Source organism: Cotesia glomerata, linkage group LG4 (assembly GCF_020080835.1).
Source record: "Cotesia glomerata isolate CgM1 linkage group LG4, MPM_Cglom_v2.3, whole genome shotgun sequence".
NCBI lineage: Eukaryota > Metazoa > Arthropoda > Insecta > Hymenoptera > Braconidae > Cotesia > Cotesia glomerata.
In genome coordinates, this window is record NC_058161.1 from 4,320,570 (window position 1) to 4,344,984 (window position 24,415).

At 27.2% G+C, this 24,415-nt stretch overlaps 3 protein-coding genes and 1 long non-coding RNA gene across 13 annotated transcripts in view; 2 read left to right on the forward strand and 2 right to left on the reverse strand.

Moving 5' to 3' along the window:
• The first annotated feature begins 2,131 nt into the window (after positions 1–2,131).
• LOC123263449 (U3 small nucleolar RNA-associated protein 4 homolog) lies at positions 2,132–6,682 on the forward strand. The gene is made up of 5 exons (XM_044726224.1): positions 2,132–2,413; positions 2,966–4,520; positions 5,128–5,430; positions 6,455–6,567; positions 6,664–6,682. The coding sequence occupies exons 1-5, from the start codon at positions 2,310–2,312 to the stop codon at positions 6,665–6,667; spliced, it is 2,079 nt and encodes a 692-aa protein (XP_044582159.1). The 5' UTR covers positions 2,132–2,309; the 3' UTR covers positions 6,668–6,682.
• On the reverse strand, positions 6,465–10,506 carry LOC123263476. 8 transcript variants are annotated; one of them, XM_044726263.1, is made up of 5 exons: positions 10,424–10,506; positions 9,974–10,354; positions 7,286–7,683; positions 7,073–7,154; positions 6,465–6,945 (listed from the first exon to the last, which is right to left on the reverse strand). In XM_044726263.1, exons 3-5 carry the CDS (start codon positions 7,393–7,395, stop codon positions 6,670–6,672), a joined length of 468 nt encoding a protein of 155 aa, XP_044582198.1. In that variant the 5' UTR covers positions 7,396–7,683; positions 9,974–10,354; positions 10,424–10,506; the 3' UTR covers positions 6,465–6,669. The 8 variants fall into 8 exon arrangements, with proteins under 8 accessions (XP_044582198.1, XP_044582200.1, XP_044582202.1 ...); XM_044726265.1 differs by having other exon boundaries at positions 9,974–10,093; positions 10,174–10,476; XM_044726267.1 differs by having other exon boundaries at positions 7,286–7,481; positions 7,623–7,683; positions 9,974–10,476.
• Positions 10,507–11,561: 1,055 nt separating this feature from the next.
• LOC123263482 lies at positions 11,562–18,469 on the reverse strand. 2 transcript variants are annotated; one of them, XR_006509171.1, is made up of 5 exons: positions 18,150–18,469; positions 16,010–16,660; positions 14,579–14,640; positions 12,242–12,405; positions 11,562–12,146 (listed from the first exon to the last, which is right to left on the reverse strand). It is a non-coding gene; the product is annotated as an uncharacterized LOC123263482 (long non-coding RNA). The 2 variants fall into 2 exon arrangements; XR_006509172.1 differs by lacking the exon at positions 16,010–16,660 and having other exon boundaries at positions 11,568–12,146.
• Positions 18,470–22,521: 4,052 nt separating this feature from the next.
• The window catches only part of LOC123263467, a 31,425-nt gene continuing 29,531 nt past the window's right edge, over positions 22,522–24,415 (forward strand). Inside the window, exon 1 of one of the 2 annotated variants that reach the window (XM_044726250.1) lies at positions 22,522–23,340. The gene's annotated coding sequence lies outside the window, so the exon portion shown is untranslated. Of the gene's footprint in view, positions 23,341–23,409; positions 23,680–24,415 lie in introns of those variants that run through there. The other variant, XM_044726251.1, reaches the window with a different exon arrangement.

Below are 24,415 nucleotides of genomic sequence, written 5' to 3' on the forward strand. Positions count from 1 at the left end.
ACCGCGTAAAAATCGGTTTATTCATTCAAAAGTTATTGCGGTTTAAAAATTCAAGAAATAGTGCACTGATAGAAGGATTTGTTTATAGTTAAAAATATTTGTTAATATTTAACAAATCATTTATTACAGGCCACTTTTTAGTCCTTAACAAATATTTTTTAGTATTTAAAAAGATTTATTAATATTTAATAAATGAATATCAGATTTATTAAATACAAACAAATAATTTTAAATACTAAAAAATATTTGTTTAATACTAAAAAGTGGTTTCTAATAAATGATTTGTTAACTATTAACAAATATTATTTAATACAAATAAATCCTTCTATCAGTGTGTCTTATCAAATCTCTATCAGACTTTTGAGCTCGAAGAGCTTTAAAGCATAGGAAATCAATCTCTTTGAGCTCGGAGAGCTCAAAATAACCCATAAATTGTATTTTTGAGCTCGAAGAGCTCAAAAACGTCATTGGTGCAATTTTAAGCGCCTAAGTATGGAATTAGCGGGAAGTTGCAGGGATGGCCTTCAGGGTCAACCGTTTTCCTAATTTTTTTTGGATCGATTTATGTATTATTTTGAGCTCTCCGAGCTTGGAGAGATAGCTTTTCTATGCTTCTTCGAGCTCAAAAGTCTAAAAATTATACTATCTCATCAAAAACGATCCGAAAAGAAATGTTATGTGAACTTATGCAAAATTATGTAAAGTTATGTGAAGTTATGTGGAAAAAACACTTGAACGAATTAATTGAAATTATGTGAAATTATGTGAAATTATGTGAAGTTATGTGCAGGAAACACTTTTCGGTTTTCTTTCGTTCATGATATCTTTTGAACAAACTGACTGAAATTATGTGAAATTATGTGAAATTATGTGAAGTTATGTGCAGGAAACACTTTTCGGTTTTCTTTCGCTCATGATTTCTCTTGAACGAATCGACTGAAATTATGTGAAATTATGTGAAATTATGTGAAGTTATGTGCAGAAAACACTTTTCGGTTTTCTTTCGTTTATGATATCTCTTGAACGAATTGACTGCATTGATAGAAGGATTTATTTGTATTAAATAATATTTGTTAATAGCTAACAAATCATTTATTAGAGACCATTTTTTAATGTTAAATAAATATTTCTTAGTATTCAAAATGATTTGTTTGTATTCAATAAATCTGATATTCATTTATTAAGTATTAATAAATCTTTTTAAATACTAAGAAATATTTGTTAAGGCCTAACAAATGGCTTCTAATAAATGATTTGTTAAATATTAACAAATCTTTTTAACTATAAACAAATCTATTAGTGTGAAGTTATGTGAAATTAAATTCTATGTCAAAAGTATAGAAAGACTATCTCTTTGAGCTTGGAGAGCTCAAAATAAGACATAAGTTGTTTTTTTGAGCTCGAAGAGCAATTATTAGTGCAATTTTAAGCGCCTAGGTATGTAAGTGGCGGGAAGTTGCAGGGATGGCCTTCAGGGTCAACCGTTTGTCTAATTTTTTTGATTTCATTTTACAAACAAATTTTTTATGATGATATTGATGATAAATTTAGTAGATATTTAATAATTTTTTTTTACAAATAAATTATGGCAAAAAACAAATTGACATGTAGAAATTTTGAAAAATAAAAAATGCAATTTTTTAAAAATAATTTTTTAGAACAAATTTTTTTGTTAAAAAAAATTAAAAAAATTCTCTAGTGACTGCTAACTTTAATGTCATAATTTTTTTCCAAAAAATTATTTCACAAAAATTGCATTTTTAATTTATTAAAATTTTTACATGTCAATTTTTTTCTTGCAAAAACTTTTTATCAAAAATCTAATAAATTAATTTTAATATAATTTCTAACAGTTTTTTTGTTTAATATTCTTGTCACGTGTCTTTAATTTGTATTTTAAATTATTTCTTCTTATTAAAATCCAAAGTTAATTTTTAATTTTTAGGATAAGCTTAAACTGTTCAATAAAATAAAAAAAAAAGTATTTTCAAGTAAAATTAAGAAATTTTCTGAATCAACAACTTAAAAACTTAAAAATTAAAAGTGAGAATTAACATCAAGCTGCCATATTGAATTATTTATTCTTTTCTCATCATCGCTCGATAATTAAATTAAGCGGGAAATGTTTACTAACTACTGGCGCCATCTTCAGTGGATTTTAAAAACTAAAAATCACTACGCGCATGAGTAATTTTAACCTCACTGACTTATAATAACTCACACGTGTTCGTAATGTTTACAACAAGTAGTCATTAGTAAATAAAAATTAAAATCGTATTTTTTAATGATATTAAACAAAAAAATTTGTAATGGCTTCCTATAAAATCCATAACGTTCGTTTCTACAGTCTCGAACCAAGATCAATTGTGTGTATGTGCTACGACAATGTCAACGAAAAATTAGCAGTTGCTAGGTTAGTAATTATTTATATTAAAATTTAATTTAAAAAAACCTTCCAAATTTTAATAAAAATTTACAATTAATTAATATTCCCTAAAAAATTGTCAAGTATAATAAATAATTAAAATATTCCAAAATTTTACATTATTAATTTAGCATAAATTGAATAATTTTCAAAATTTTATAGCAAATAAATCATGGCAAAAAAAATTGACGTAGAAATTTTAAAATAAAAAAAATGTAATTTCTTAAAAATAATTTTTGTGATAAATAAAAATAACATTAAAGTTAGCAGTCACTTGATAATTTTTTAATTTTATTTAATAAATAATAAATTTGCTCCGAAAAATTATTTGTAAAAAATTAGATTTTTATTATTTAATTTTCTAAATGTCAATTTTTTTTTTTATTTTCTTTGACATAATTTAATTGTTAAAAAAAATTCTTAAAATTATAAAATATCTGCTGAATTAATTTTAATTAAATAAAATAAAAAATAATAATAAATGAAATAAAATTTATTATAATAAACTAGACTGCTAACTTTAATCTCATAATTTTACAGAAACGACAACACAATAGAACTATGGAACGTGTCTTACGCTCCATTTTTAGAATCAACAATCGTAGACCACCTAGAAGAGTCAATCGAGTCAATGGTGTTCATCAACCAGAACCGGCTGTTATCAACCGGCTTGCGTGGATTCGTAACCGAGTACAATTTATCAACCCTGAGTAAAAAAAAGGAACTAGCAGTCACCGGCGGCGCAGCCTGGTGCCTAGACATCAACCCCAGCAAAACACGAGTAGCAGTCGGGACCGAGGACGGCTACATAAACATTTTCACAGTTCTAGAAGACTTTCTCCGCTACGAAGGTCTCTTAGACAAGCAAAAGGGCCGAATTCTTTGCATAAAATGGGACATTACCGGCGACAAGATCTTCACCGGTTCTTCAGACACAGTGCGAGTCTGGGACGCGTTGTCAGGCCACGTGATCCACAAAATGACAACAGCTCGCAAGGAAGTAAAAAAAGAAACAATTGTTTGGTGTCTAGGAGTCACCAACGACAACCAGATCGTCTCCGGAGACTCTCGGGGCGTTTTATCAATCTGGGACTCAGTGATGGGGACTTTGATCGAGTCTCACAACAGCCACACCGCGGATATCCTTGCGTTGACGATAACCCAGGACTCCAAAGTGATTTACTGCGCCGGAGTGGACCCAGTGGTCCGCAGTTTTGTAAAAGTTGTAAAACCCGGGCGAGGAGTAGCTAGTTGGGTGAAAGGAATTGAAAGGAGGCTTCACTTGCACGATGTTCGTGCTCTAGTGGAAGCTGACGGCAAGTTGTACTCCGCTGGAGTCGATGGGTACCTCGCGCAGTCCAGCTACCCGCCTAAAATGCTCGCTAAGTATCCACCACTCTTACAACCGACTTGCGTGACAGTTTGTCCGAAAAAGCGACGAGTCTTGCTGCGCTATGTCGACTTTTTGGAGCTCTGGGAGCTTGGAAGCGCCGCTGAAGACCCCGCAGTCACTTCTGGGATGTTTCACTCGCTAGAAAATGAGCCTAGGAAGCTTTTAGAGCTCAGATCTAAAAAACAGGAGACTATTACTTCGTATGCTATTTCTAGAGACTCGAAATTAATTGTTTATTCGACGGAGACTCATATGAGGATATTCAAATTTAAAGTTAGTGGAGATGAAGCTCAGCTTACCAAGACTACTGCGGATAGAATGTTGAAGCGGGTTCATAGGATGCTCTTCAGTCCAAATGGGAAACTTTTTGTTGCTAATACTAATAGCAGTGATGGAGATGAGAGCGAGGAAGACGGGAATAGGATTCATGTTTATAGAGAAGATGATTATTCCTTGGTGCTGGTGAAATCTTTCTCTACTGCTGAACAGAAGCTGGACAATATCGGGCTGATGTGCTTCTCTCCGGATAGTAAATATTTGGTGTGCTCGGATCGGTCCGGAGGGATCGTTGTGTATGTTGTTGCTCAGCTGGGGTCGATGTCACCCGAATGGTGGTCGCTGCCCAGGTACTCCTGCCCTCCAACTGCTATGGCTGTACAGAAGAGCTCCTTGAATCTGGTTGTTGTCTACGCTGATCATAAGGTTATTATTATTATTATTATTTTTTATTAAATCAAAGGTAGTTAATATTATAAGCCAGACTACCCGATACAAATTGTTGAATAATGACTAATTTTTCATTATTATTTCTTCACTATAATATTTTATCGGTAGTCTGGCTTATAATATTAACTATCTTTGATTTAATAAATTTAAAACACCGATCTTCATATATTAAATATATTATTATTATTATTATTATTATTATTATTATTATTATTATTATTATTATTATTATTATTATTATTATATTCAGTATAAAATACCTAATAATAACCATAATAATAATAATAATAATTTTAAAATTGTTTATGCCTGTAGGGAATACAGGCGAACGATATTATAAATTATTAGATTAATAATTAGTTAAAAAAATTCGTGCAATAGACTGGACAGCCAATAAAAAAATTCAGATTAATAATAATAATATTGTAAAAATTTTCAAATCTCTTGAAAAAAATTTAAACCATATTTATTATTATTATTATTATTATTGTAATTATTATTATCATTATTATTATGATGGTAGTTAACTGCCGGTTAAAAACAGGTTTAGCGAGATAATAATTGTCGATTTTTGTTTTACCAGATAATCGAGTATAATTTACCAAGGAGGCTGTTCACTGAATTCTCAATGAACTTGCAGAGTAAATTACCTTCACTTTGGTTGGCAAAACATTTTCCTATTACAAATGTCACCTTTGATCCTAATAATGAGAGTGTGATTATTCTTCATGATGATACTACTGTGTATGCATTGCATAAAAATAGAGATTTTCAGATTGTGGATAAGGCTAATAAAGTAAGAAAATTTGGAGAAGATGATAGTAGATCCAGCTCAGGATCCAGTTCCCAAACGCAATCTGTTTGTCAAGTTATTAAAAAGTATAAGGTATGTTTTGATTTTTTTTTAAATTTATTTATTAATAATTAATTATTTTTTTTTCATTGTTAATTTACTAGTACCCTCGCGGTCACTATGTGAACTATGAATAAATAAAATTTTGCTTTATTAAATAATGACTTTTGTTAAATTGCACTGTATTTTTTTTACTATTAACGTTTTTAAAGATATAAGCTCATCCCGATGTTACAGTCATCAAGAGCTTTCATTTAAGTACCCACATGCATTTTTGATATATTTTTCATATATACATATATGTAATATATATAAATATATGAAAAAATGATATGGGTACTTAAATGAAAGGTCTTGATAAGTGTAACAACGAGATGAGCTTATATCTTTAAAAATGGCAATAGATAGATGGATACAAGGTGATTTCTTAATTATTGATATTTTTAAAGATATAAGCTCATCCCAATCTTACACTCATTAAGAGCTTTCATTTGAGTACCCACATGCATTTTGATATATTTTTCATATATACATATATACAATATATATAAATATATGAAAAATTGATGTGGGTACTCAAATTAAAGGTCTTGATGAGTATAACAACGAGATGAGCTTATATCTTTAAAAATGGCAATAGTTTACAAGATACAAGGTGATTTCTTAATTATTGATATTTTTAAAGATATAAGCTCATCTCAATGTTACACTCATCAAGACCTTTCATTTAAGTACCCACATCAATTTTTCATATATATATATATATGAAAAATTGATGTGGGTACTTAAATGAAAGGTCTTGATGAGTGTAACATCCAGATGAGCTTATATATTTAGAAATGTCAATAATTAACAAGATACAAGGTCATTTCTTAACGATATCAAATTTAACCATAAAAACCCATTTTATCATATAAATACACTCGTCACAAAATTTTGCTTATTCTCTTAATAAGATAGATAATTAGTAAAAATATATTTTTTTTTTATGTAATTTATTTTTGAGAGAAAAAAAATTGTAATTTAAAAAATAATAATAAATTTTTTTTTTCACCAGCATTTAGTACATCTGGAATGGTTCAATAATGAAGAAATGGTAGCAGTTGAAGTAAACCCAATATCATTAACAGAAAAGCTACCACCGACGTTAAAACAAAAATTTTTCATAATGTAAATTGCAATAAAATTAATTTTATAAATACTTACTGGTATTAAATTGAAGTAATATAATATAATAACAATAATTATAATGATAAATTATAACAGATAAATTCATCCAAGAATAATGAATTTCTGATGAGTAAAATGTTCTGGCAAAGACGTAATAATAGTGTTCTTCGGCGAGATATGCAAACGCCCGAAAACTTCCAGATTATGCTCCGGTAGTGATGATCTCCAGCCAACTGTAGCAGAACTTGTCCGGGGAATAGCTGGCGATGGGTTGACTGCTCCTGGCGGTATTAAGTTCCGCTCAAATGATTTATTTACGGGCAGTAATTTATCCTTAAGCTCACGGACTTTCGATTCACCGAGATATTCTTCAACGAGCTATTAATAAAACCACAATATGAACGGTAAAGAATAAAAATCACTACATCTATAAATATGAGTATACAAAGCTATATATATTTATTTTTTTTATAGTTATTTGAGTATTGATTTTTTCAATACGTACCCTCTTGACATTTTCACCAGACAGATGATCAAATCGCTTCCAATTTTTTTCCGCTTTCTTTTCAATGCATATCAGTTCCTTACTGACGTAGCGGTATCCCGCCAGTCATAACAACAACAATGATTATTATTATTATTATTATTATTATTTAATGAAAAAAAAAGCAGTAAAGCTAGCTGATTAAATAATAAAAAATTAATGTCGTATCACTACCTCGTATTATCAGAACTCACGAGATCCTGACATCTGTCTGCTGTCGTAAGTTGTTTGCTAACATAAACTTTATCACTTTTTTTACTCTCTTCCGCGTTAGTTTTCTTCATTAGTGTGTCGCAATTATTTTACAAGTTTTAGGAGTGTAAGGTGTCATCACCTCGATAATAGTGTTAAATTAATAGAAGCTCGGTGCCTAAAAAAAAGCTAAATAAAGTAATCTTAAAATAAACAAAACCACAAGTTCAAGTATAGACGTCTAGCCGGTGAACATTCAAGAATCACTCAGTGATTGTTTGCTCGATAAGACCGTCGTCACGTCCAAAATCCGAATTACCCTTCTTCTTCTTCTTCTTCTTCTTCTTCTTCTTCAGGTACTTTAATATCCGCTGGTACATCTGAAGTTTAAAAAATATAAATTAATTATTTTTTTATTTAAAAAAATTTAATTTGTAATTATTATTTTCTTGATATTGATAAAAAATTTATTAAAAATTTTAATATCTTCGTTTAAAAAAATTTTTAATAAAATAAAATTTAAATTACTCAAAATAAATTTAGGATAATAATAATCTTTTAAAACTAATATGAGGTCAAGTGAAGTTTAAAAAATATAAATTAATTTTTTCTAATTGATTTAAAAAATTTAGTTTTTAATTATTAAATATTTTTCTTCTTAGTATTGATAAAAAATTTATTAATAATTTTGTAGTCTTCTTTAAAAATTTTTTTTAATTAAATAAAATTTAAATTACTCAAAATAAATTTAGAATAATAATAATAATTTTTTGAAACCATTATGAAGTCAAGTGAAGTTTAAAAAATATAAATTATTTTTTTTTAATTCATCTAAAAAATTTTATTTGTAATTATTAAATTTTTTTCTTTTTAACATTGATAACAAATTTATTAAAAATTTTTAAATCTTCGCTTAAAAACATTTTCAATAAAATAAAATTTAAATTACTCAAAATAAATTTAGGATAATAATAATAATCTTTTGAAACTAATATGAGGTCAAGTGTAGTTTAAAAAATATAATTTTCAATTATTATATTTTTTTTATTCTTAGTCATGATAAAAAATTTATTAAAAATTTTAGTCTTCCCTTAAAAAATTTTTTTAACTTAATAAAATTAACTTTAATTTACTCAAAATAAATTTAGGATAATAATAATAATCTTTTGAAACTAATATGAAGTCAAGTGAAGTTAAAAAAATATAAATTATTTTTTTTTAATTAATTTAAAAAATTTAATTTTCAATTATCAAATTATTTTTCTTCTTAGTATTGATAAAAAATTTTATGTTAGCTTAAAAATTTTTTTATAAAATAAAATTTAAATTGCATAAAATTTTTTTGCAAGTTTAAAAAATTTCTTATAAAAAAAATTTAAATTACTTAGAATAAATTAAAGATAATAATAATAATAATCTTTTGAAAGTAATATGAGGTCAAGTGTAAGTGTTTTGGCTAGCAAACTACCTTAACATAAATGAATAAATATACGACATTAAATAGTGATGTAAATCAGGAATTTTTCGGGCATCCTCGTGTCGCTAAAAATAGCCAAAACCTAATACTGATATAAATAAAAGCATGGTGAGTAAAAAAGCGTGAATAGTATAGAGATACAAATAGATTACGTCAGAAAATTATCCCGGCGCTTGGTACTACTATACCAACTAGCAACTACCACCCATCCCCCGGGCCGCAGATCTGGACGGGGACGGTCTGAGCCAGTGTCTAGCCAACACCCCCTACCTCGCACCGTCGGTAGTCCGCACTCATACATATACACACATTCGTACAAATAAAACAGACACCTCCCCTGCGTCTCGGCTCTCTCCCCGTCTAGCCGTGGCCATATAGCCCACACCTCCGCGACTGATGACTGACCCTCGTGTTATAGTCCAGGGGTAGCTGTAGCTGGAGGTAACAGCGGTCTAGTCGTCCAACTGTATACATTTTTTTTTTACATATTACTTTTTTTTTATTTTACGATAAATACATTTTAAATAAGCTAAATTTTTATCATCATCATAATTATTATTATTATTATTATTATTATTATTTTGAGTGTAAAAATGCCTTATAATAATAATAATAATAATAATAATAATAATAATAATAATAATAATAATAGCAACAATAAAATTTAAAAAATTTTCAAATTTCTTAAAAAAATTTAAATAATATTTATTATTATTATTAATATTGAAAAAATTTAATTTTTATAATTAAAAATTTAATTATGTGATTTAAAAAGTCAATTTTAATTTTTTAAAAATATTTTCAATAAATTAAAAAAAAAAAAATTTTTTTAATCACATTCATTAATTTTTGAAAAATTAAATATTAATTTTAAATTTCTTCAGAATAAATTACATTACTTTGATTAAAAAAACGATTATTAAATAATTAATCAAATTAATATATCAAAAATAATTGACAGTTTAAATAATATTTTAATAATAATAAATCATTAATCATATATAATTAATTCATCAATTATCAATTAAACAAAAGCTTATTATCGACATAAAAAGAAAAAAAAAGAAAGACTGAACAAAACTCTTAATCAACAAATTGTTAAAAATGAAAAACGATAATAATTATTGTCATAATGTGATAATCAAAGTGAGTGTCCCAGATAAATTCATAAAACAAAGGCAGACATTACTTACTCACACTCAAGGCTGCTCTGAATATCAACAGACGAAAGATTACGCAATAAAAGTTACACACTAGAGAAACCTCGTGTATGTTCAGGTGGGCAGAAATCGGATAATTGTCATAGGTCAAGCCTCGAATAAAATAAAAATAAAACAAACTCAAGGATTTACGCAAAAGTAAATGCCTCTGTCTTTTTATTTTTTATTCGTACTTTTAAATAAAATCTTGTGTTTGCTCTCTTCTTCTCTCGCAACACCACCAGAAGACTGAAGGAAGTCAGCCCGCATAACTCTATGCGTGAGTCAACCTCTGGAGCTTTAATGATAATAATAATAAGTTCTCTTGAATTTAACTTTAGCGTTCCAAGTTGTCAATTTCTTCATTTACGGAATCTGAAATAGTAAAAGGTGAATCAGGATCATTGAAAATCAATACTATAAAATTCTATTAATAAATCGTACTTTGATTCATTACAATTGACATTTAAAACACTATTCTAATGTAGTACAAAGGTCGCCAAAAATATTTGTTCAATTTTTAGGTTCAACGTTTTATAATTAAAAAATTAATTGCAAATAAAATTATAATTGAATTTTTTTAGTTTCCTAAAAAATTATTAAATTTTTATCGTATTTTCTATTAATTGAAAATGGATTTTTTAATTGAATTTAAAGCTTTAAATTTTATTTCAGATGTTAATTTTTTTTATTTCAAAAATTGACATTTAAAAAAATTTTTTGTTCTAAATTATTTTAATTTAAATGAACAAGAAAAAAATTATTTAATTATTAAAAAAAAAAAAGGTAATTTTTTGCAAGTTGGGTCAAACCCATTTTTAGCCATATCTAGGTGAAAAATTAACATTTTCAAACTTTTTTTTTGATTCTGCATGATTTTAAGGAGAATTTATGATAAAAAATGTCGCGAAAGAAAAAAAAAAAATTTCGATATCTTTTTTGCCTTCAAAAGTTGGAAAAAATTTTGGCTCTCATGTTTTTGGATAAAATTTCTATTTTATTTTTTTTTGATGTTTCTGATATATTTTTTTTTGAAAAGTACATAAAAAAACGAACAATTAAAAAAAAAAGTTGAATATTATAATTTTCTAAAAAATTTATAAATTTTTTTGAAAATTTATTAAAATTGTGTTAATCAACTTTTTTTTAATAGTTCATTTTTTGATGCATTAAAAAAAAAAATATATCACTAAAATCAAATAGAAATTTGAAAATTTCAAAAAAATGAAAATTAAAATCGTTGACCCCACTTGTAAATATTTACCAAATTTTTTGTAATTTATGTAACTAATTTTTTTTTTTCTGTCAAGTATTTTTAAAAATAACTCAACGGACAGTTTTCATAAAAATATTTTTTTTTTTTAAATAATGTGTAAATTATGTCGACTAAGTGATAACTTTTAATTACACAGTTCTGATTAATTAATTAAAAAAAATTTTTTTTTTCTTAAATTTGTAAAATATCAAATCAAAAAATATATCATTCTTTCAGATTCAAATATTCTGACTCATGAAAAAAAAAAGTTACCAAAATTTTATGAAGAATTTTTTAGTTAAAAAAAGTAATTTAAAAATTAAAAATCAAATAATTAAATAAACTAAAAATTCCCGACGACCTCTTGTGTGGTTAAATGACAAAAACCATTGCATAATTAGTGTAATCTAGATTACACTAAGCGAGTGAATAAAAATTGGGCGTTATTAAACGCTTAAATAATGAATGTAAAGTTAATCCGTGGAGCGGGTGAATCTGGATGTAAAGCTGGAGCTGGACCCGGAGATTTATCCGTTAGCCAGCGGCGGAGCTGTTGGTATCCTGAATCGTGAAGTGATGCCCGGCTGTAACTGACTCAGTATCTCAGCTCGGCTCTCATCTCTACTCGGGTGGAAGGAGGATTGAAACCTTTGGTTGAACTGTACGTGTATCTCTTCCTCTTCCTCTAGCTCTCTGTCTCTATCTGGTCTCTTTTGCTCATACTCATCTGCGGTGTGGTGGCCAAAGGGGGAAGCCGCTGCTACGTACTCGTGACGTTGCGTCTAGACGCCCCCTCCAACGTGCGCGACGACGTCGTTCCTGATATGGTGAATTTGGTACGGATATATAGGTAGAATTTTGCGCACACTCTCTCACTGGATCTCCATCGGTGTTAACTCCACACTGATACACCTACAGAACAGACGAAAGAGTAAGTATAGAGGCTCGAGGAGTTGGAGATAAAGAAGAGCAAGGTCCGAAGTAGCATCACTTTGTCAACGACTTACCCCTCTTTGTCAAACACCTTCGCCATCTCCAGCTCCGTCTTCTTCTAAGCTCACCACCACTTATCCTTATCTTTCTTCTCGCTTTTCACTGTTCTCTTTAATATCCCTCGTCTTTTTCCACGGTTACTTCCAGAGAAACATCCACATGACCTTGACAAGGCTATCTATATGTTAACAGTTTTATGCTCAAAATTATTATTTAAATTATTACATACTAAGCCAAAAAGTCCCGGCTTTTATTTATTGTCTTGATATTTGTTCCAAGCATTGAGATGACAACGTGTATTATGAAATACATTTTAATTCAGAAGGGATTGAAAATACGATAAAGTGGTAAGGAAATTTTTTTTAGGAAATTTAACTTTCTACAAAAAATGTCTCTTATGATTTTTTTGTATCTTTTATTTTTGACTCAGAATTTTGAATTTTAAAATTCAATTTATATTTTTTTTTTAAATCTTGTTTTGAAGTTTTTTTTTAAATTTAAATTAAAAAATATGAGCTAAGGGTTAAAGATACAACAAATTGAGACTAATTTTTTGTAGAGAATAAAATTTCTTTAAAAAAATGTATCTTTTGATTATTTCTTATCTTTAATTTTTAACTCAGAATTTTGAATTTTAAAATTAAATTCATATTTTTAGATTTTTTTTTAAATCTTGTTTTGAAGTTTTTTTAAATTTAGATTAAAAAATCTGGGCTATGGGGAAGAGATACAAAAAAAAAAATAAATCAGAATTTTTTTGTAGAAAATTAAATTTCTTAAAAAAAAAAATGTGATTTTTTCATATTTTTAATTTTTGACTTAGAATTTTAAATTTTAAAATTGAATTTATATTTTTTTAAATCTTGTTTTGGAGTTTTTTTTAATTTAGATTCAAAAATATGGACTAAGGGTTAGAGATACAAAAAAATTGAGACCTTTTTTGTAGAGAATAAAATTTCTTTAAAAAAAGGTATCTTTTGATTATTTCTTATCTTTAATTTTTAACTCAGAATTTTGAATTTTAAAATTGAATTTATATTTTTAGATTTTTTTAAAAATCTTGTTTTGGAGTTTTTTTTTTAATTTAAATTAAAAAATCTGGGCTATGGGGAAGAGATACAAAAAAATTGAAACTTTTTTTGTAGAGAACAAAATTTCTTAAAAAAGTTCTCTTATGATTTTTTTGTATCTTTAATGTCTGACTCAAAATTTTAATTTTAAAATTGAATTTATATTTTTTTTAATCTTGTTTTTAAATTTTTTTTTTTAATTTAGATTAAAAAATTTGGACTAAGGGTTAGAAATAAGCAAAATTGAGACCTTTTTTGTAGAGAATAAAATTTCTTTTAAAAAAAAGGACTTTTTTGATTTTTTCGTATTTTTAATTTTTGACTCAGAATTTTAAATTTTAAAATTGAATTTATATTTTTTTGAAAATCTTGTTTTGGAGCTTTTTCAAAATTTTTATTCAAAAGATATAAAAAAAATGGAGTCAGAGCTTTTTTGTAGAGTAAAATTTCTTAAAAAAAAAAGATGTTAATCTTAAAGATGATTTTTTAATATCTGTAATATTTGAGTCATAAATTAAACTTCAAGGATTAAAATTGATTATTTCGCGAAGATTATAAAATAATTTACAGTTCACTGAAGATAATTAATAAATTATAATTCCTGGGTGGGTTTTAAAAATTTTGAACGCGTAAACTCGACATAATATAATGAATGATTAAATATTTAATAATAAATAATTCACAGCTGAGGGATTAAGTCTGGGAATTTATAAGCAAATATTTAATGATAGTGATTGTAGTTAAAGCTTAGAGCGAGTAAAACGCTCGCCAGTAGTAAAACCAGATCTGAAGGTATACGGAGTTTAGTGAATGCGCCAGGATGGAGAATAGAGGATAGTGGAAAGTGGTGAATTTTTAAACCTTGACAAAACGCAAATGCAATTTAGTAAGATGCAGTTTAACAATCCTTTCTGGTCCACGACTAATACACAAGCTCATACAATACTTCTCCGAGTGAGTCTGTACTCTGTATTCTGTAGTCAGTAGTCTGCAGTCTGTAGTCTGCAGTCTGCCTCCTATCCACTAAAACTCCACGGTATAGTATAGTAGTAGTTGGTATTATGCAGAGGCGGTAGGGGTGAACGTTGAGGAGAGTAAGAGAGTGAGTAAAGTGAATCGGGGGTCTCCCGTCTAGACTAACCCCCGCCGAGACACCCTTCGCATCAGACATCAGACCACAGTATATAACCAAACTGTTGCAGTCACTCCAACTCTCTCTTTCTCTCTTTATGTTTCGTCTCTCGCTTGGAACCTTTTGAAAAATTCAAATATAATACACACCGTGTCAATTCGACATCATATATGATTGAGCAAGTTAACTCTCCTCTGGACGGCTGCTGGCTCTGAAAAAAAAAATTAAATTATTCAATTTGATTAATATATTAATTTTATTTAAGAAAAAATTTATTAAAGTTCTTTTTTTTTTTTTTTAAATTGATAAAACATTTTTTGTTTTTGTATCACGGCTGAACAAGTTAATCTAGAATTAAACATTTAGTGTTTCTTTAATCTTATCAAAATACTCGAGTGTTTTTTTTACGTAATCGATAAATTTTTTAATTTTTTCGGGGCATTCAAGTTCAGGAATTAGAGTTTTATTTTTTTTTAAGAATTAAATATAAAAATTAATTTAAAAAATTCAGGAGAAATTTTATACATATAATTAAAATTTTTAAATAATTTATTGATTAAAAATTGAAGAAAAAAAATTATTTTCTAATAAATTATCTTAAAAAATAAACTACAACACTATCCTTTGATAAAATACGTATAAACTCTCAAATGGATTGGAAATATGATTGAGTGATAAGAAACTTTTTGTAAGAAAATTCAATTTCCTGAAAAAAAAAAAAGTCTCGTGATTTTTTATATCGTTATTTTACTCAAAATTAAGAATTTAAAATTCAAAATTTATTTATAAATTTTTTAAATACTTGTTTTGGAATTTTGCTTAAAAATTTTGAGCTAGGATTAAAAAATATGAAAAAATTGAAATATTTTTTTTAGAAAATTAAATTCTTATAAATTTTTTTATCTTCAATATTTGACTCAGAATTTAAAATTTAAAGTTTGAAAATTTTTCAATACAAAAATTTTAAACAATTGAAGATATTTAAATTAAAATAAAAATTCTTTTAAGAAAATAAAAATATTTTTTGTCAGTAAACAAAAAAATTTTCTACAAAAAAAGTCTCTTATAATTTTTTATATCGTTAATATTTTACTCAAAATTAAGAATTTAAAATTCAAAATTTTTTTATAAATTTTTTAAATACTTGTTTTGGAATTTTGCTGCAAAATTTTGAGCTAGGATTAAAAAATATGAAAAAATTGATGAAATATTTTTTGTAAAAAATAAAATTTTTTTATCTTCAATATTTGACTCAAAATAAAAAATTTAGTTTGAAAATTTTTCAGTACAAAAATTTAAAACAATTGTTTGAAGACATTTAAATTAAAATAAAAATTCATTTTAAAAAATAAAAATATTTTTTGTCAGTAAACAAAAAAATTTTAATAATTTACTGATAAAAAAAAGTTGGAATTTTTTTTTTATTTAATTTAAAATAAAGAAATAAAAATAAAAAGAGAAACCCAAGACTTTGTTTAAAGATTTTTTGAGCGAGTCTAAACAGCGAGTCATCTTATTTCGCAAATAAAACCAGATATAATACCATGTGCAATTACATACACACAATGACGGAGACTTACTACACTTAAAAGCAACAACGGCCTCGCAATGACGGCGGTGGACAGCGAGGCAAGGGGGGTTCAACGACCCACTGACAGTCAGACAAGCGGACGCGGGCCAGACTATACTACTCCACAAATCGTGTTTTATTTTACTCATACTGGTGCACGCGAGACCCTGTACTATATACAACATAAAACGCATAACCAGACCCACCACCAGTATCAGAGCATCTACCTACATACACATATGTACTGCCAGAAGGCATTCTGTCTCTCTTCTGTATGCACCGACACCATATACCAGTATCAACGCATTATTATCCCCATCGACTTTTATCACCGGACGATAGAGTATAACTACCGACAACAACGACTAGTTCCACTCGCTTATATGTTCTATCCATGCTTATATATTTGTATATCTGTATATCTGTATGTCTGATAGACTCATACTCTTGAACACATATCTACATTACACATCACACATATGTGTATGTATGTGTGTGTAATAACACAGACGCGACACGAGCCCAGGGATTTTGCGGGTTTGCTATCACAGTCCAGTGTCCATCGTCGCCAAAGAGTGTATGTACATACTATTAAATGCGGCGAGGTGCGATGGGACTTGATGCTACGGTTTGCCATTACCTAATGTGTCTGATCATCAGTCTGAAAATAATATTCCTATATTATTATTTCTTTAAAAAAAAAAAAAGTTGAAATTTTTACTTATTTGTTCTGTACAAAAAAAAATTTTTTTGCACAAAAAGAAAAATTTCTTGATTGGAGAAAAAAATTCTTGCTCTGATAGAAGGATTTATTTGTATTAAATAATATTTGTTAATAGTTAACAAATTATTTATTAAAGACAACTTTTTATTATTAAACAAATATTTCTTAGTATTTAATCCAAATGATTTGTTTGTATTTAATAAATCTGATATTAATTTATTTAATAATAAATCTTTTTAAATACTAAGAAATATTTGTTAAATAGTAACAAATCTTTTTAACTATAAACAAATCCTTTTATCAGTGTGGCTCAAGAAAATTTGTCGGGTACCTGAAGGAAGATCGAAGTTGTGTTGGCCGAAGTAAAAATTTTTCTTTAAATTCTATTCTTGGTAATTTTTTCTTAATTCAAATTATCTTAAATACTTGATACAATAATTTTTTTATATTTGATCAAGATTTTTAGATACTTTAGGGAAGCAGCGGTACCTAACTGAGAAAAAAATTTTCTCAGCTTGAGAAAATTTTTCTCTTGAATATTTGATACCCATTTTAGATTATTTTAGCGTGCAATTATACATATTGAATGAAAAAAAATGATGAAATATTATTTGATCTTCCCATTTGACATGTTAAGCAATAAAAATATTAATGAAAATTTACTTCTATCTTTATATTTAATTTTTTGGAGCAAGAGAGAAATTTTCTCAAGACAAGAAAATTTACTTTTATCAAGAACTAAATTTTTTGGAGCAAGAGGCTAAATTTTCTCAAAACAACAAGATTTTCTTGACTTAAATAAATTTTGTTGAAATAAGTGAAATTTTTTGTGTCAAAAAAAAATTTTTTTTTCGCTCAAGAAAATACTTGGGAAGAAAAATATTTTTTTGGCTCAAGTAAACCTTTTTTTCTGTATTCAATGATACTTAAGTTAAGAATTGATAAATATATTTTCAAAAATTTTTATTTCCTAATTAAATGTCAAATAAATTTTTAAATCTAATGAAAAAAAAAAATTTTTGAAAAAATGCTAAAGCTTTATAATAAGTCACATAAAAATTTTTTTCTAAAAATGTTTTTACTAAGGCCCATCCTGAAGATAAATTAAAAAAATTTTTTATTTTTAAGTATAGGTTTAAAAAGTTATTTTTAAACAATTTTTTAAATTATCAGATGTCTTTAAATTTCATTATCATTTTTTTTCTAATAAAAAATTTTTTAATTTCTAAAAACTTGACTGATAAAAATGATTAAATATTTGGAAACTTAAAAATAAATTCCCATTATTTTTAAAACTTATCATACAGAAAGTTTAGAATTATATAGTTTAAGAATAATATATAAAACATCCAAAAAAATAAAAAAGAAATATTATTAATACGAGCTTGAATAAAGTTGGGTGCATGAAATTATAAATTAAACTTACTTGTTATTCGGTATTAATGATAACAATCGGCTGGAATTTATTAACATGCGCAGGTGTGAGCAGTAGTTGTTGTGGATAAGCCGGACTGGCATGCAGAGCAACCGGAGCAGAATCAGCATCAAATGATTTTGCAGATAAATGCTGGGTACCGGTACTGAATACTGGTATAGGTATACAGGGGAATGATAATTAATGATTTATATCTCTCTTAAATTCTTAGCACATTCAACTCAACTAATATAAGTCCAACTGAGTATTTTATTCGAGAGCTTCCGTTGAACGCTACAAGACAATTTTACTAGTCTGACACATTTAACTGCAACATCTAAAACATATTAATATCATAAGTACTGTTTCAATAATAAATAATTGTTTCGTCGGGACAATAATGATAACAAAAGTCTGATTATTTATAATTCCAATAAATTTAAGAGCAAGGCTTGGATTGAGTACTCAAATTTAATTTTTTTAATGAAATAATTTGTATTCTTCGAGTTATGACTTTTAAATAATAAAAATAAAAATTATCTTTCTTTTTTTTTTAAATAATTTTTGAACGCATCGAATTTTTTTGTACAATCCAATTAAAAGCATGATTTTAAAATTGAGAGGAATTTGATCATTTTTAAGAAGTTTATCACAAATAAATTGTAGCAATAAAAAAATTAGAAAAAAATTCCGCATGTAGAAATTTAAAAAATTGATTGAGTGCAATTTTTTTAAATTAATTTATTTTTTAAATAAATTCCAAGTATGAAGAAAAGTCTGCTAATTTCAGTGTAATTATAAAATTTCATTAAATAAGCTTTAATTCTACATCTACTTATTTTTTTATAAAAATAATTATATTTTATTGTATTTGTTTTAAAGATCATCCAAATTTTTTGTAGCTCTAAACAAATTTCCCATTTAAACAGCCGGGTATTATTTTAAACTTCTGTATTGAAAATATTAAACTATAAAAGCAAATTTAAAATAAAATACCAGTGTTCAACCCTCTATAATTCACCAATAAAGCAATAAGTTATTTAAGTTACAAAATAACTGGTTTTATGGTAAATTCATCCAATCAGTGAAAATAAATGAATATGTCGACCTATCATTTTATTAATAAATAACAGGAGGGCTGGTAAAGGGCTCAAAGGATACTTTACCCTATAATGTTGTTATAAAAAATTGATGTGTGGTTTTTGGAAATTTTTTTTATAAAAAGCTGACTCTCTCCGTGAGTGTAGGGTGGATTTTTTAAATTGATAAAAATAGAAGCTTAATAATTTGATATTTAGAGTTAATAATTATTAATGATTTTAATAAGTAATCTTGGAATATCAAACATACAGTTTGGAATAAAACAATCGTGAATAAACAAAAAAATTTTTGTAACAAATAAATTATGGCAAAAAAAATTGACATGTAGAAATTAAAAAAAATTTTTAAATGGTCATAATACTAACTTTAATATTGTATTAAATTATACAATAAATTTACATGAAAATTAATTTAGAAGACATTTAATAATTTTAAGAATTTTTGTAACAAATAAATTATGATAAAAAAATTGATATGAAATTAAAAATGCAATTTTTTAAAAATAATTTTTCAGAACAAATTTTTTTGTTTAATAAAATTAAAAAGTTTTCAAGTGACTGCTAATTTGAATGTCGTTAAATTTACATGATATTAAAGTTAGCTGTCACTTCACAATTTTTTAATTTTATTTAACAAGCAAATTTCTCTTATTAAAAAAAAAGATTTAAAAAGATTCAACCTATGCAATATGTATATCTATATATTTGTCAATTTGAATCTTTTTTAATCTCTTTGAGCCATTTCGAATCTTTTCAAATCTCTTTTTCTAATCAGGGTTTTTCCAAGAAATTGCATTTTTAATTTATTAAAATTTATACATGTCAATTTTTAGTAGATTTCATAGAAATCTAACTATTGCATTGGTCCTCATGACGGAACTTTTGAAAAATTTTGCTATATTTCGACTCAGCTCGTCAAGCGAATTCAGAAAATGCATATGGTTCAAAAGTTTATATATGTATGTATATATATATATATATATATATATATATATATATATATATATATATATACATATATATATATATATATATGGGATATAACGCGGCTTGTCAGGACGATAGCGTCGCCAATTTACAACGGATCTCTACCAAACTCAACATACTTATTCTACAGATAAATACCAAAGTCAAGTTCGAAGATGAGCTTAATCGGTCAAGTAATTTAGAAATACGAGGATTCCAAAATTTTGAAAATCATAAAAATTCATATTTCTTCACTTTCTTACTCGAATAACTTTTGAATGGGATAACTTATTCAAATTCTGTGAAATGCATCTGAAAGCTCTTTAAATAAGCTTTAATTTAAGTACCATATCATATGTGTAGTCGGAAAATTTTTCAGAAATGCCAGGATTTTGCAATTTTTAAAATTATAAAAATTCATATTTTTTCACTTTTTAACCCGAATAACTTCGGAATAGGATAACTTATTGAATTTCTGTAAATTGCATTTGAAAGCTCTTTAAATAAGCTTCAATTTGAGTACCAAATCATATATTTTTTCTCAAAATTATGTCCTATTCTGCTATGCCAATTATGAAATTTGCTATTGCACTGGTTATTAGTAGATTTCATAGAAATCAGTTCATCAAACTGATTCAGAAAATCTATATGGTTCAAAAGTTTATATATATTGCTTGTAAAAAAATGGGAACGCATTAAACTACATGGTACCTCATGGGTGATGCGGAAATCTGTGTAATGACAGATTTTTTTTTTTTTGTATATCCTAGTAGTTTTTTTTTTTATTGTTATGAAATCTACTTCCATTTCGGCTGCCGAATGGCCTTTTTTTACTTATTTTTTTAACTTCCCGCTAAGAAAATCGGGAAGTTATTGTTTTCACCCCGTTTTGCAAAAATCGAGTTTTCATCAGATCTCGACGTTTAAAGGTCATAGGAAGCTTCCCTGACTATCCCCGCGAGGTTATCACGGTGTGTGTGTGTGTGTGTGTGTGAAAGTATGTGAACCGCTTATAACTTTTGAACGGCTTGACCGATTTCATCGCGGTTGGTGCCATTCGAAAGGGCTTGACTAAACTTAGATTTTGAAAACTATTTGGACCGATTCAAATCAATAGATTTTGAGAAATCTTCAAAAAACTGAAAAAAAATTTTTTTTCAAATGTGGTTTTTTTGGAATAACTTTTAAACGGCTTAAAGGTTCAATTCCAAAAACTAATCAACTCTTAACCTCAAAAAACCACGTCGATCGCCACCAGTCCGGTCAAAATCGGTTGATTCATTCGAGAGATATCGTGAACGAAAGAAAACCGAAAAAAGTGTTTTTTTCGGAATAACTCCAAAATTCCTAGCGCGATCAATTCAAAATTTAAGATTCTTTGTGAGGCTTAAAAAACTGCGTCGAATGCTTCTAACCGCGTAAAAATCGGTTTATTCATTCAAAAGTTATTGCGGTTTAAAAATTCAAAAAATAGTGTCATCAAATCTCTATCAGACTTTTGAGCTCGAAGAGCTTTAAAGCATAGGAAAGCAATCTCTTTGAGCTCGGAGAGCTCAAAATAACCCATAAATTGTATTTTTGAGCTCGAAGAGCTCAAAAACGTCATTGGTGCAATTTTAAGCGCCTACGTATGGAATTAGCGGGAAGTTGCAGGGATGGCCTTCAGGGTCAACCGTTTTCCTAATTTTTTTTGACTTAATTTATTTATTAAAAAAATTCTTAAAATTATCAAATATTTACTACATTGATTTGAATTAAATTTACCTGTATTGAAAGATTTTTTCATATCTTCAACATTTAACCTAAAATTTTTTTTTCAAACAATTTAAGTGCTCCATTTTTGCAAAAATATTTTGCTTAAGATAATAAAATAAAATTCATCTTAACTCCTCTGAAAAAAAAAAAAAAGTATTAATAAAATAATAAGAATAATAAGAATTTTCGCGAATGAGAAAACGCAAGAAAATAAAAAAAGAAAGGTCCAACAGAGTAGTAAGCGTTAATTGTATAAAAGCATCACAGACAGACGCTGGTTTCTGGTACATATCTCTCTAAAACAAAATAACGACGATATAACCGACGCCGTGTTGGCGGTCGAAGGGCCCGAGAAGAAGTATATGGTAAAGTAAAGCATCATCAGAATAATGCCATCGGCACAGTACCCAGTTTCTAACCCAGAACAGTAAAACTCCTCATCTTCATCCGAGAGCGTATATCAGCGGCTCCCGAGACTAACCGAGCGCTGGCGAATCTCTCCGGTAATCACCGAGAATACGCGGAAAATGTTGGTGTAGCGTCGCGACGGCGCTGAATGCTAGCTCTTAGCCCAACACACCAGTGCCATTCTACCACATACGACAGCTAACTGCTGCATATCCACCGGGTTTACGTTTTTTTACACTCGCGGCCGCGACTTGCCTTATATTATTATTTTTTATTACAAACAAGTATCGAGTTTTGTTGGGTTTTAGTTTTTAGTTTGTGCTTAACCTCTACGCGCACGGACATTAATTTTTTCCACCATAATATTTGTTTATTTATCATCCTCGATCATGAAGAAATTAATAATATGCTTATAGCTGAAAGCATTTAATATTTTATCTGTTGTTACTTACTAACTAGTAATACTGGGCACGTATGTACACATTTATATGCATATAAATATATTATGGACGCTGTATAGTCTTGCTCAGCACACATGGTGTATTGCGGTGAAGTTACACTGTGCAAGATATCATCATCATTATTATTATTATTATTATCAAATAATATAATATGAAGAAATAATTTAACCTGACACTACCACGAGGAAAATTATTTATTTTATTTATTACATTATATTTTTTTTTAAATATACAAATATGTAATAATAAATAATTAAAATGAATGTACACACCGCCGGACGCATGCGCGTTGAAGAAATTTCAATTTCCCCGCATACTTTACTCTTAAAATGATACTTCGTAAAAAGGAATTGTTTTTTGGACAGAAGAATTTCATTTGAGAGTTTTTAAATTGTTAAATATATTTTATAAATCAAATGATATACTGCAGAAGGTGGAAGAACTTGGGAAGAAGAAGAGATAGAGAAGAAGAAGAAGAAAGGTCCTTTGAGAAGGAGATAAACTAGAGAGCAAGTGAGTGAATGACATCAATGAATATATATGTATGCTGCATAAAATGGATTAAATTTATATATACATATATATGTATGTATGAGTGAAGTCAGCATGGCCGACCTTTTGATGACTCGCGAGTAGAGAGCTAAGGCGTAACGACGCCTAGGCCGGTGACGCGAACATTAAATGCCGGTATTTTTATTATTGATTTTTAGATGGCTAAATACCAACGCGAGTAGTGTAGTAGGCCGAGCATTATTTTGTTTATTGCTTATCATGGAAAATATTGTTAGAAGTTTCGTGGGGAAGAAATTGGTTAAGTGAAAAATATATTGTTGATTTTTTTAATTTCAAAAGGTAAATTATTTGGGGTAAGGAAACTATGGTGTAATTTTGTGAGAAATTTTTACGAGTGGAAAATTAAATGTGTAAATAAATTTTGGGTTTAATTAAATAAATTGTTTTTTAATGAGACAGTTTGAGGTTATGAATTTTATTTTATTTTTTTTTTTAATAGATTATGACTGTTTGAATTAAACATGGTTTGTTTATCACAAATAAACTCAGTAGAATAATAATGTTATTTGTTTCTAGTATTGTGTTTAGATGTCGCGAATTGATTGTTTGGAATTAATTGTTTTCTGTGATGAAATTGTGCTGTAGAACGGAGCACAATAGATAATATTGTATTGATAAAAGCAATAAACAAAACTTTTAATTAGAAGAAATTATGCATGTAAAAACATTAGAAAAATTTATTAATAAAAATTTTAACTGTTATAATTTTTTTTCAACTCCAAATTTTTTAATGAAAATTAAGTTAGCAGACATCTAAAAATTTTTAGAAATTTTTTTTTTATTGAAAAAATTATTACAAAAATATCAAAAAATTCATTTGTAAAAAACTTGAAAAATTATCAGGGCAATTTTAAAAAAAATATTTTTTAGTTCTAATTTAATAATTAAAAAATTAAAAACGTCGGCTGACTTTAGTATTATAATTTTTTATGAAAATTAAATTAGCCGACATCTTAAAATTTTTCTAACTTGTTTTATTCAAAAATTATTTTAAAAAAAAGTTAAAAGAAAAAAT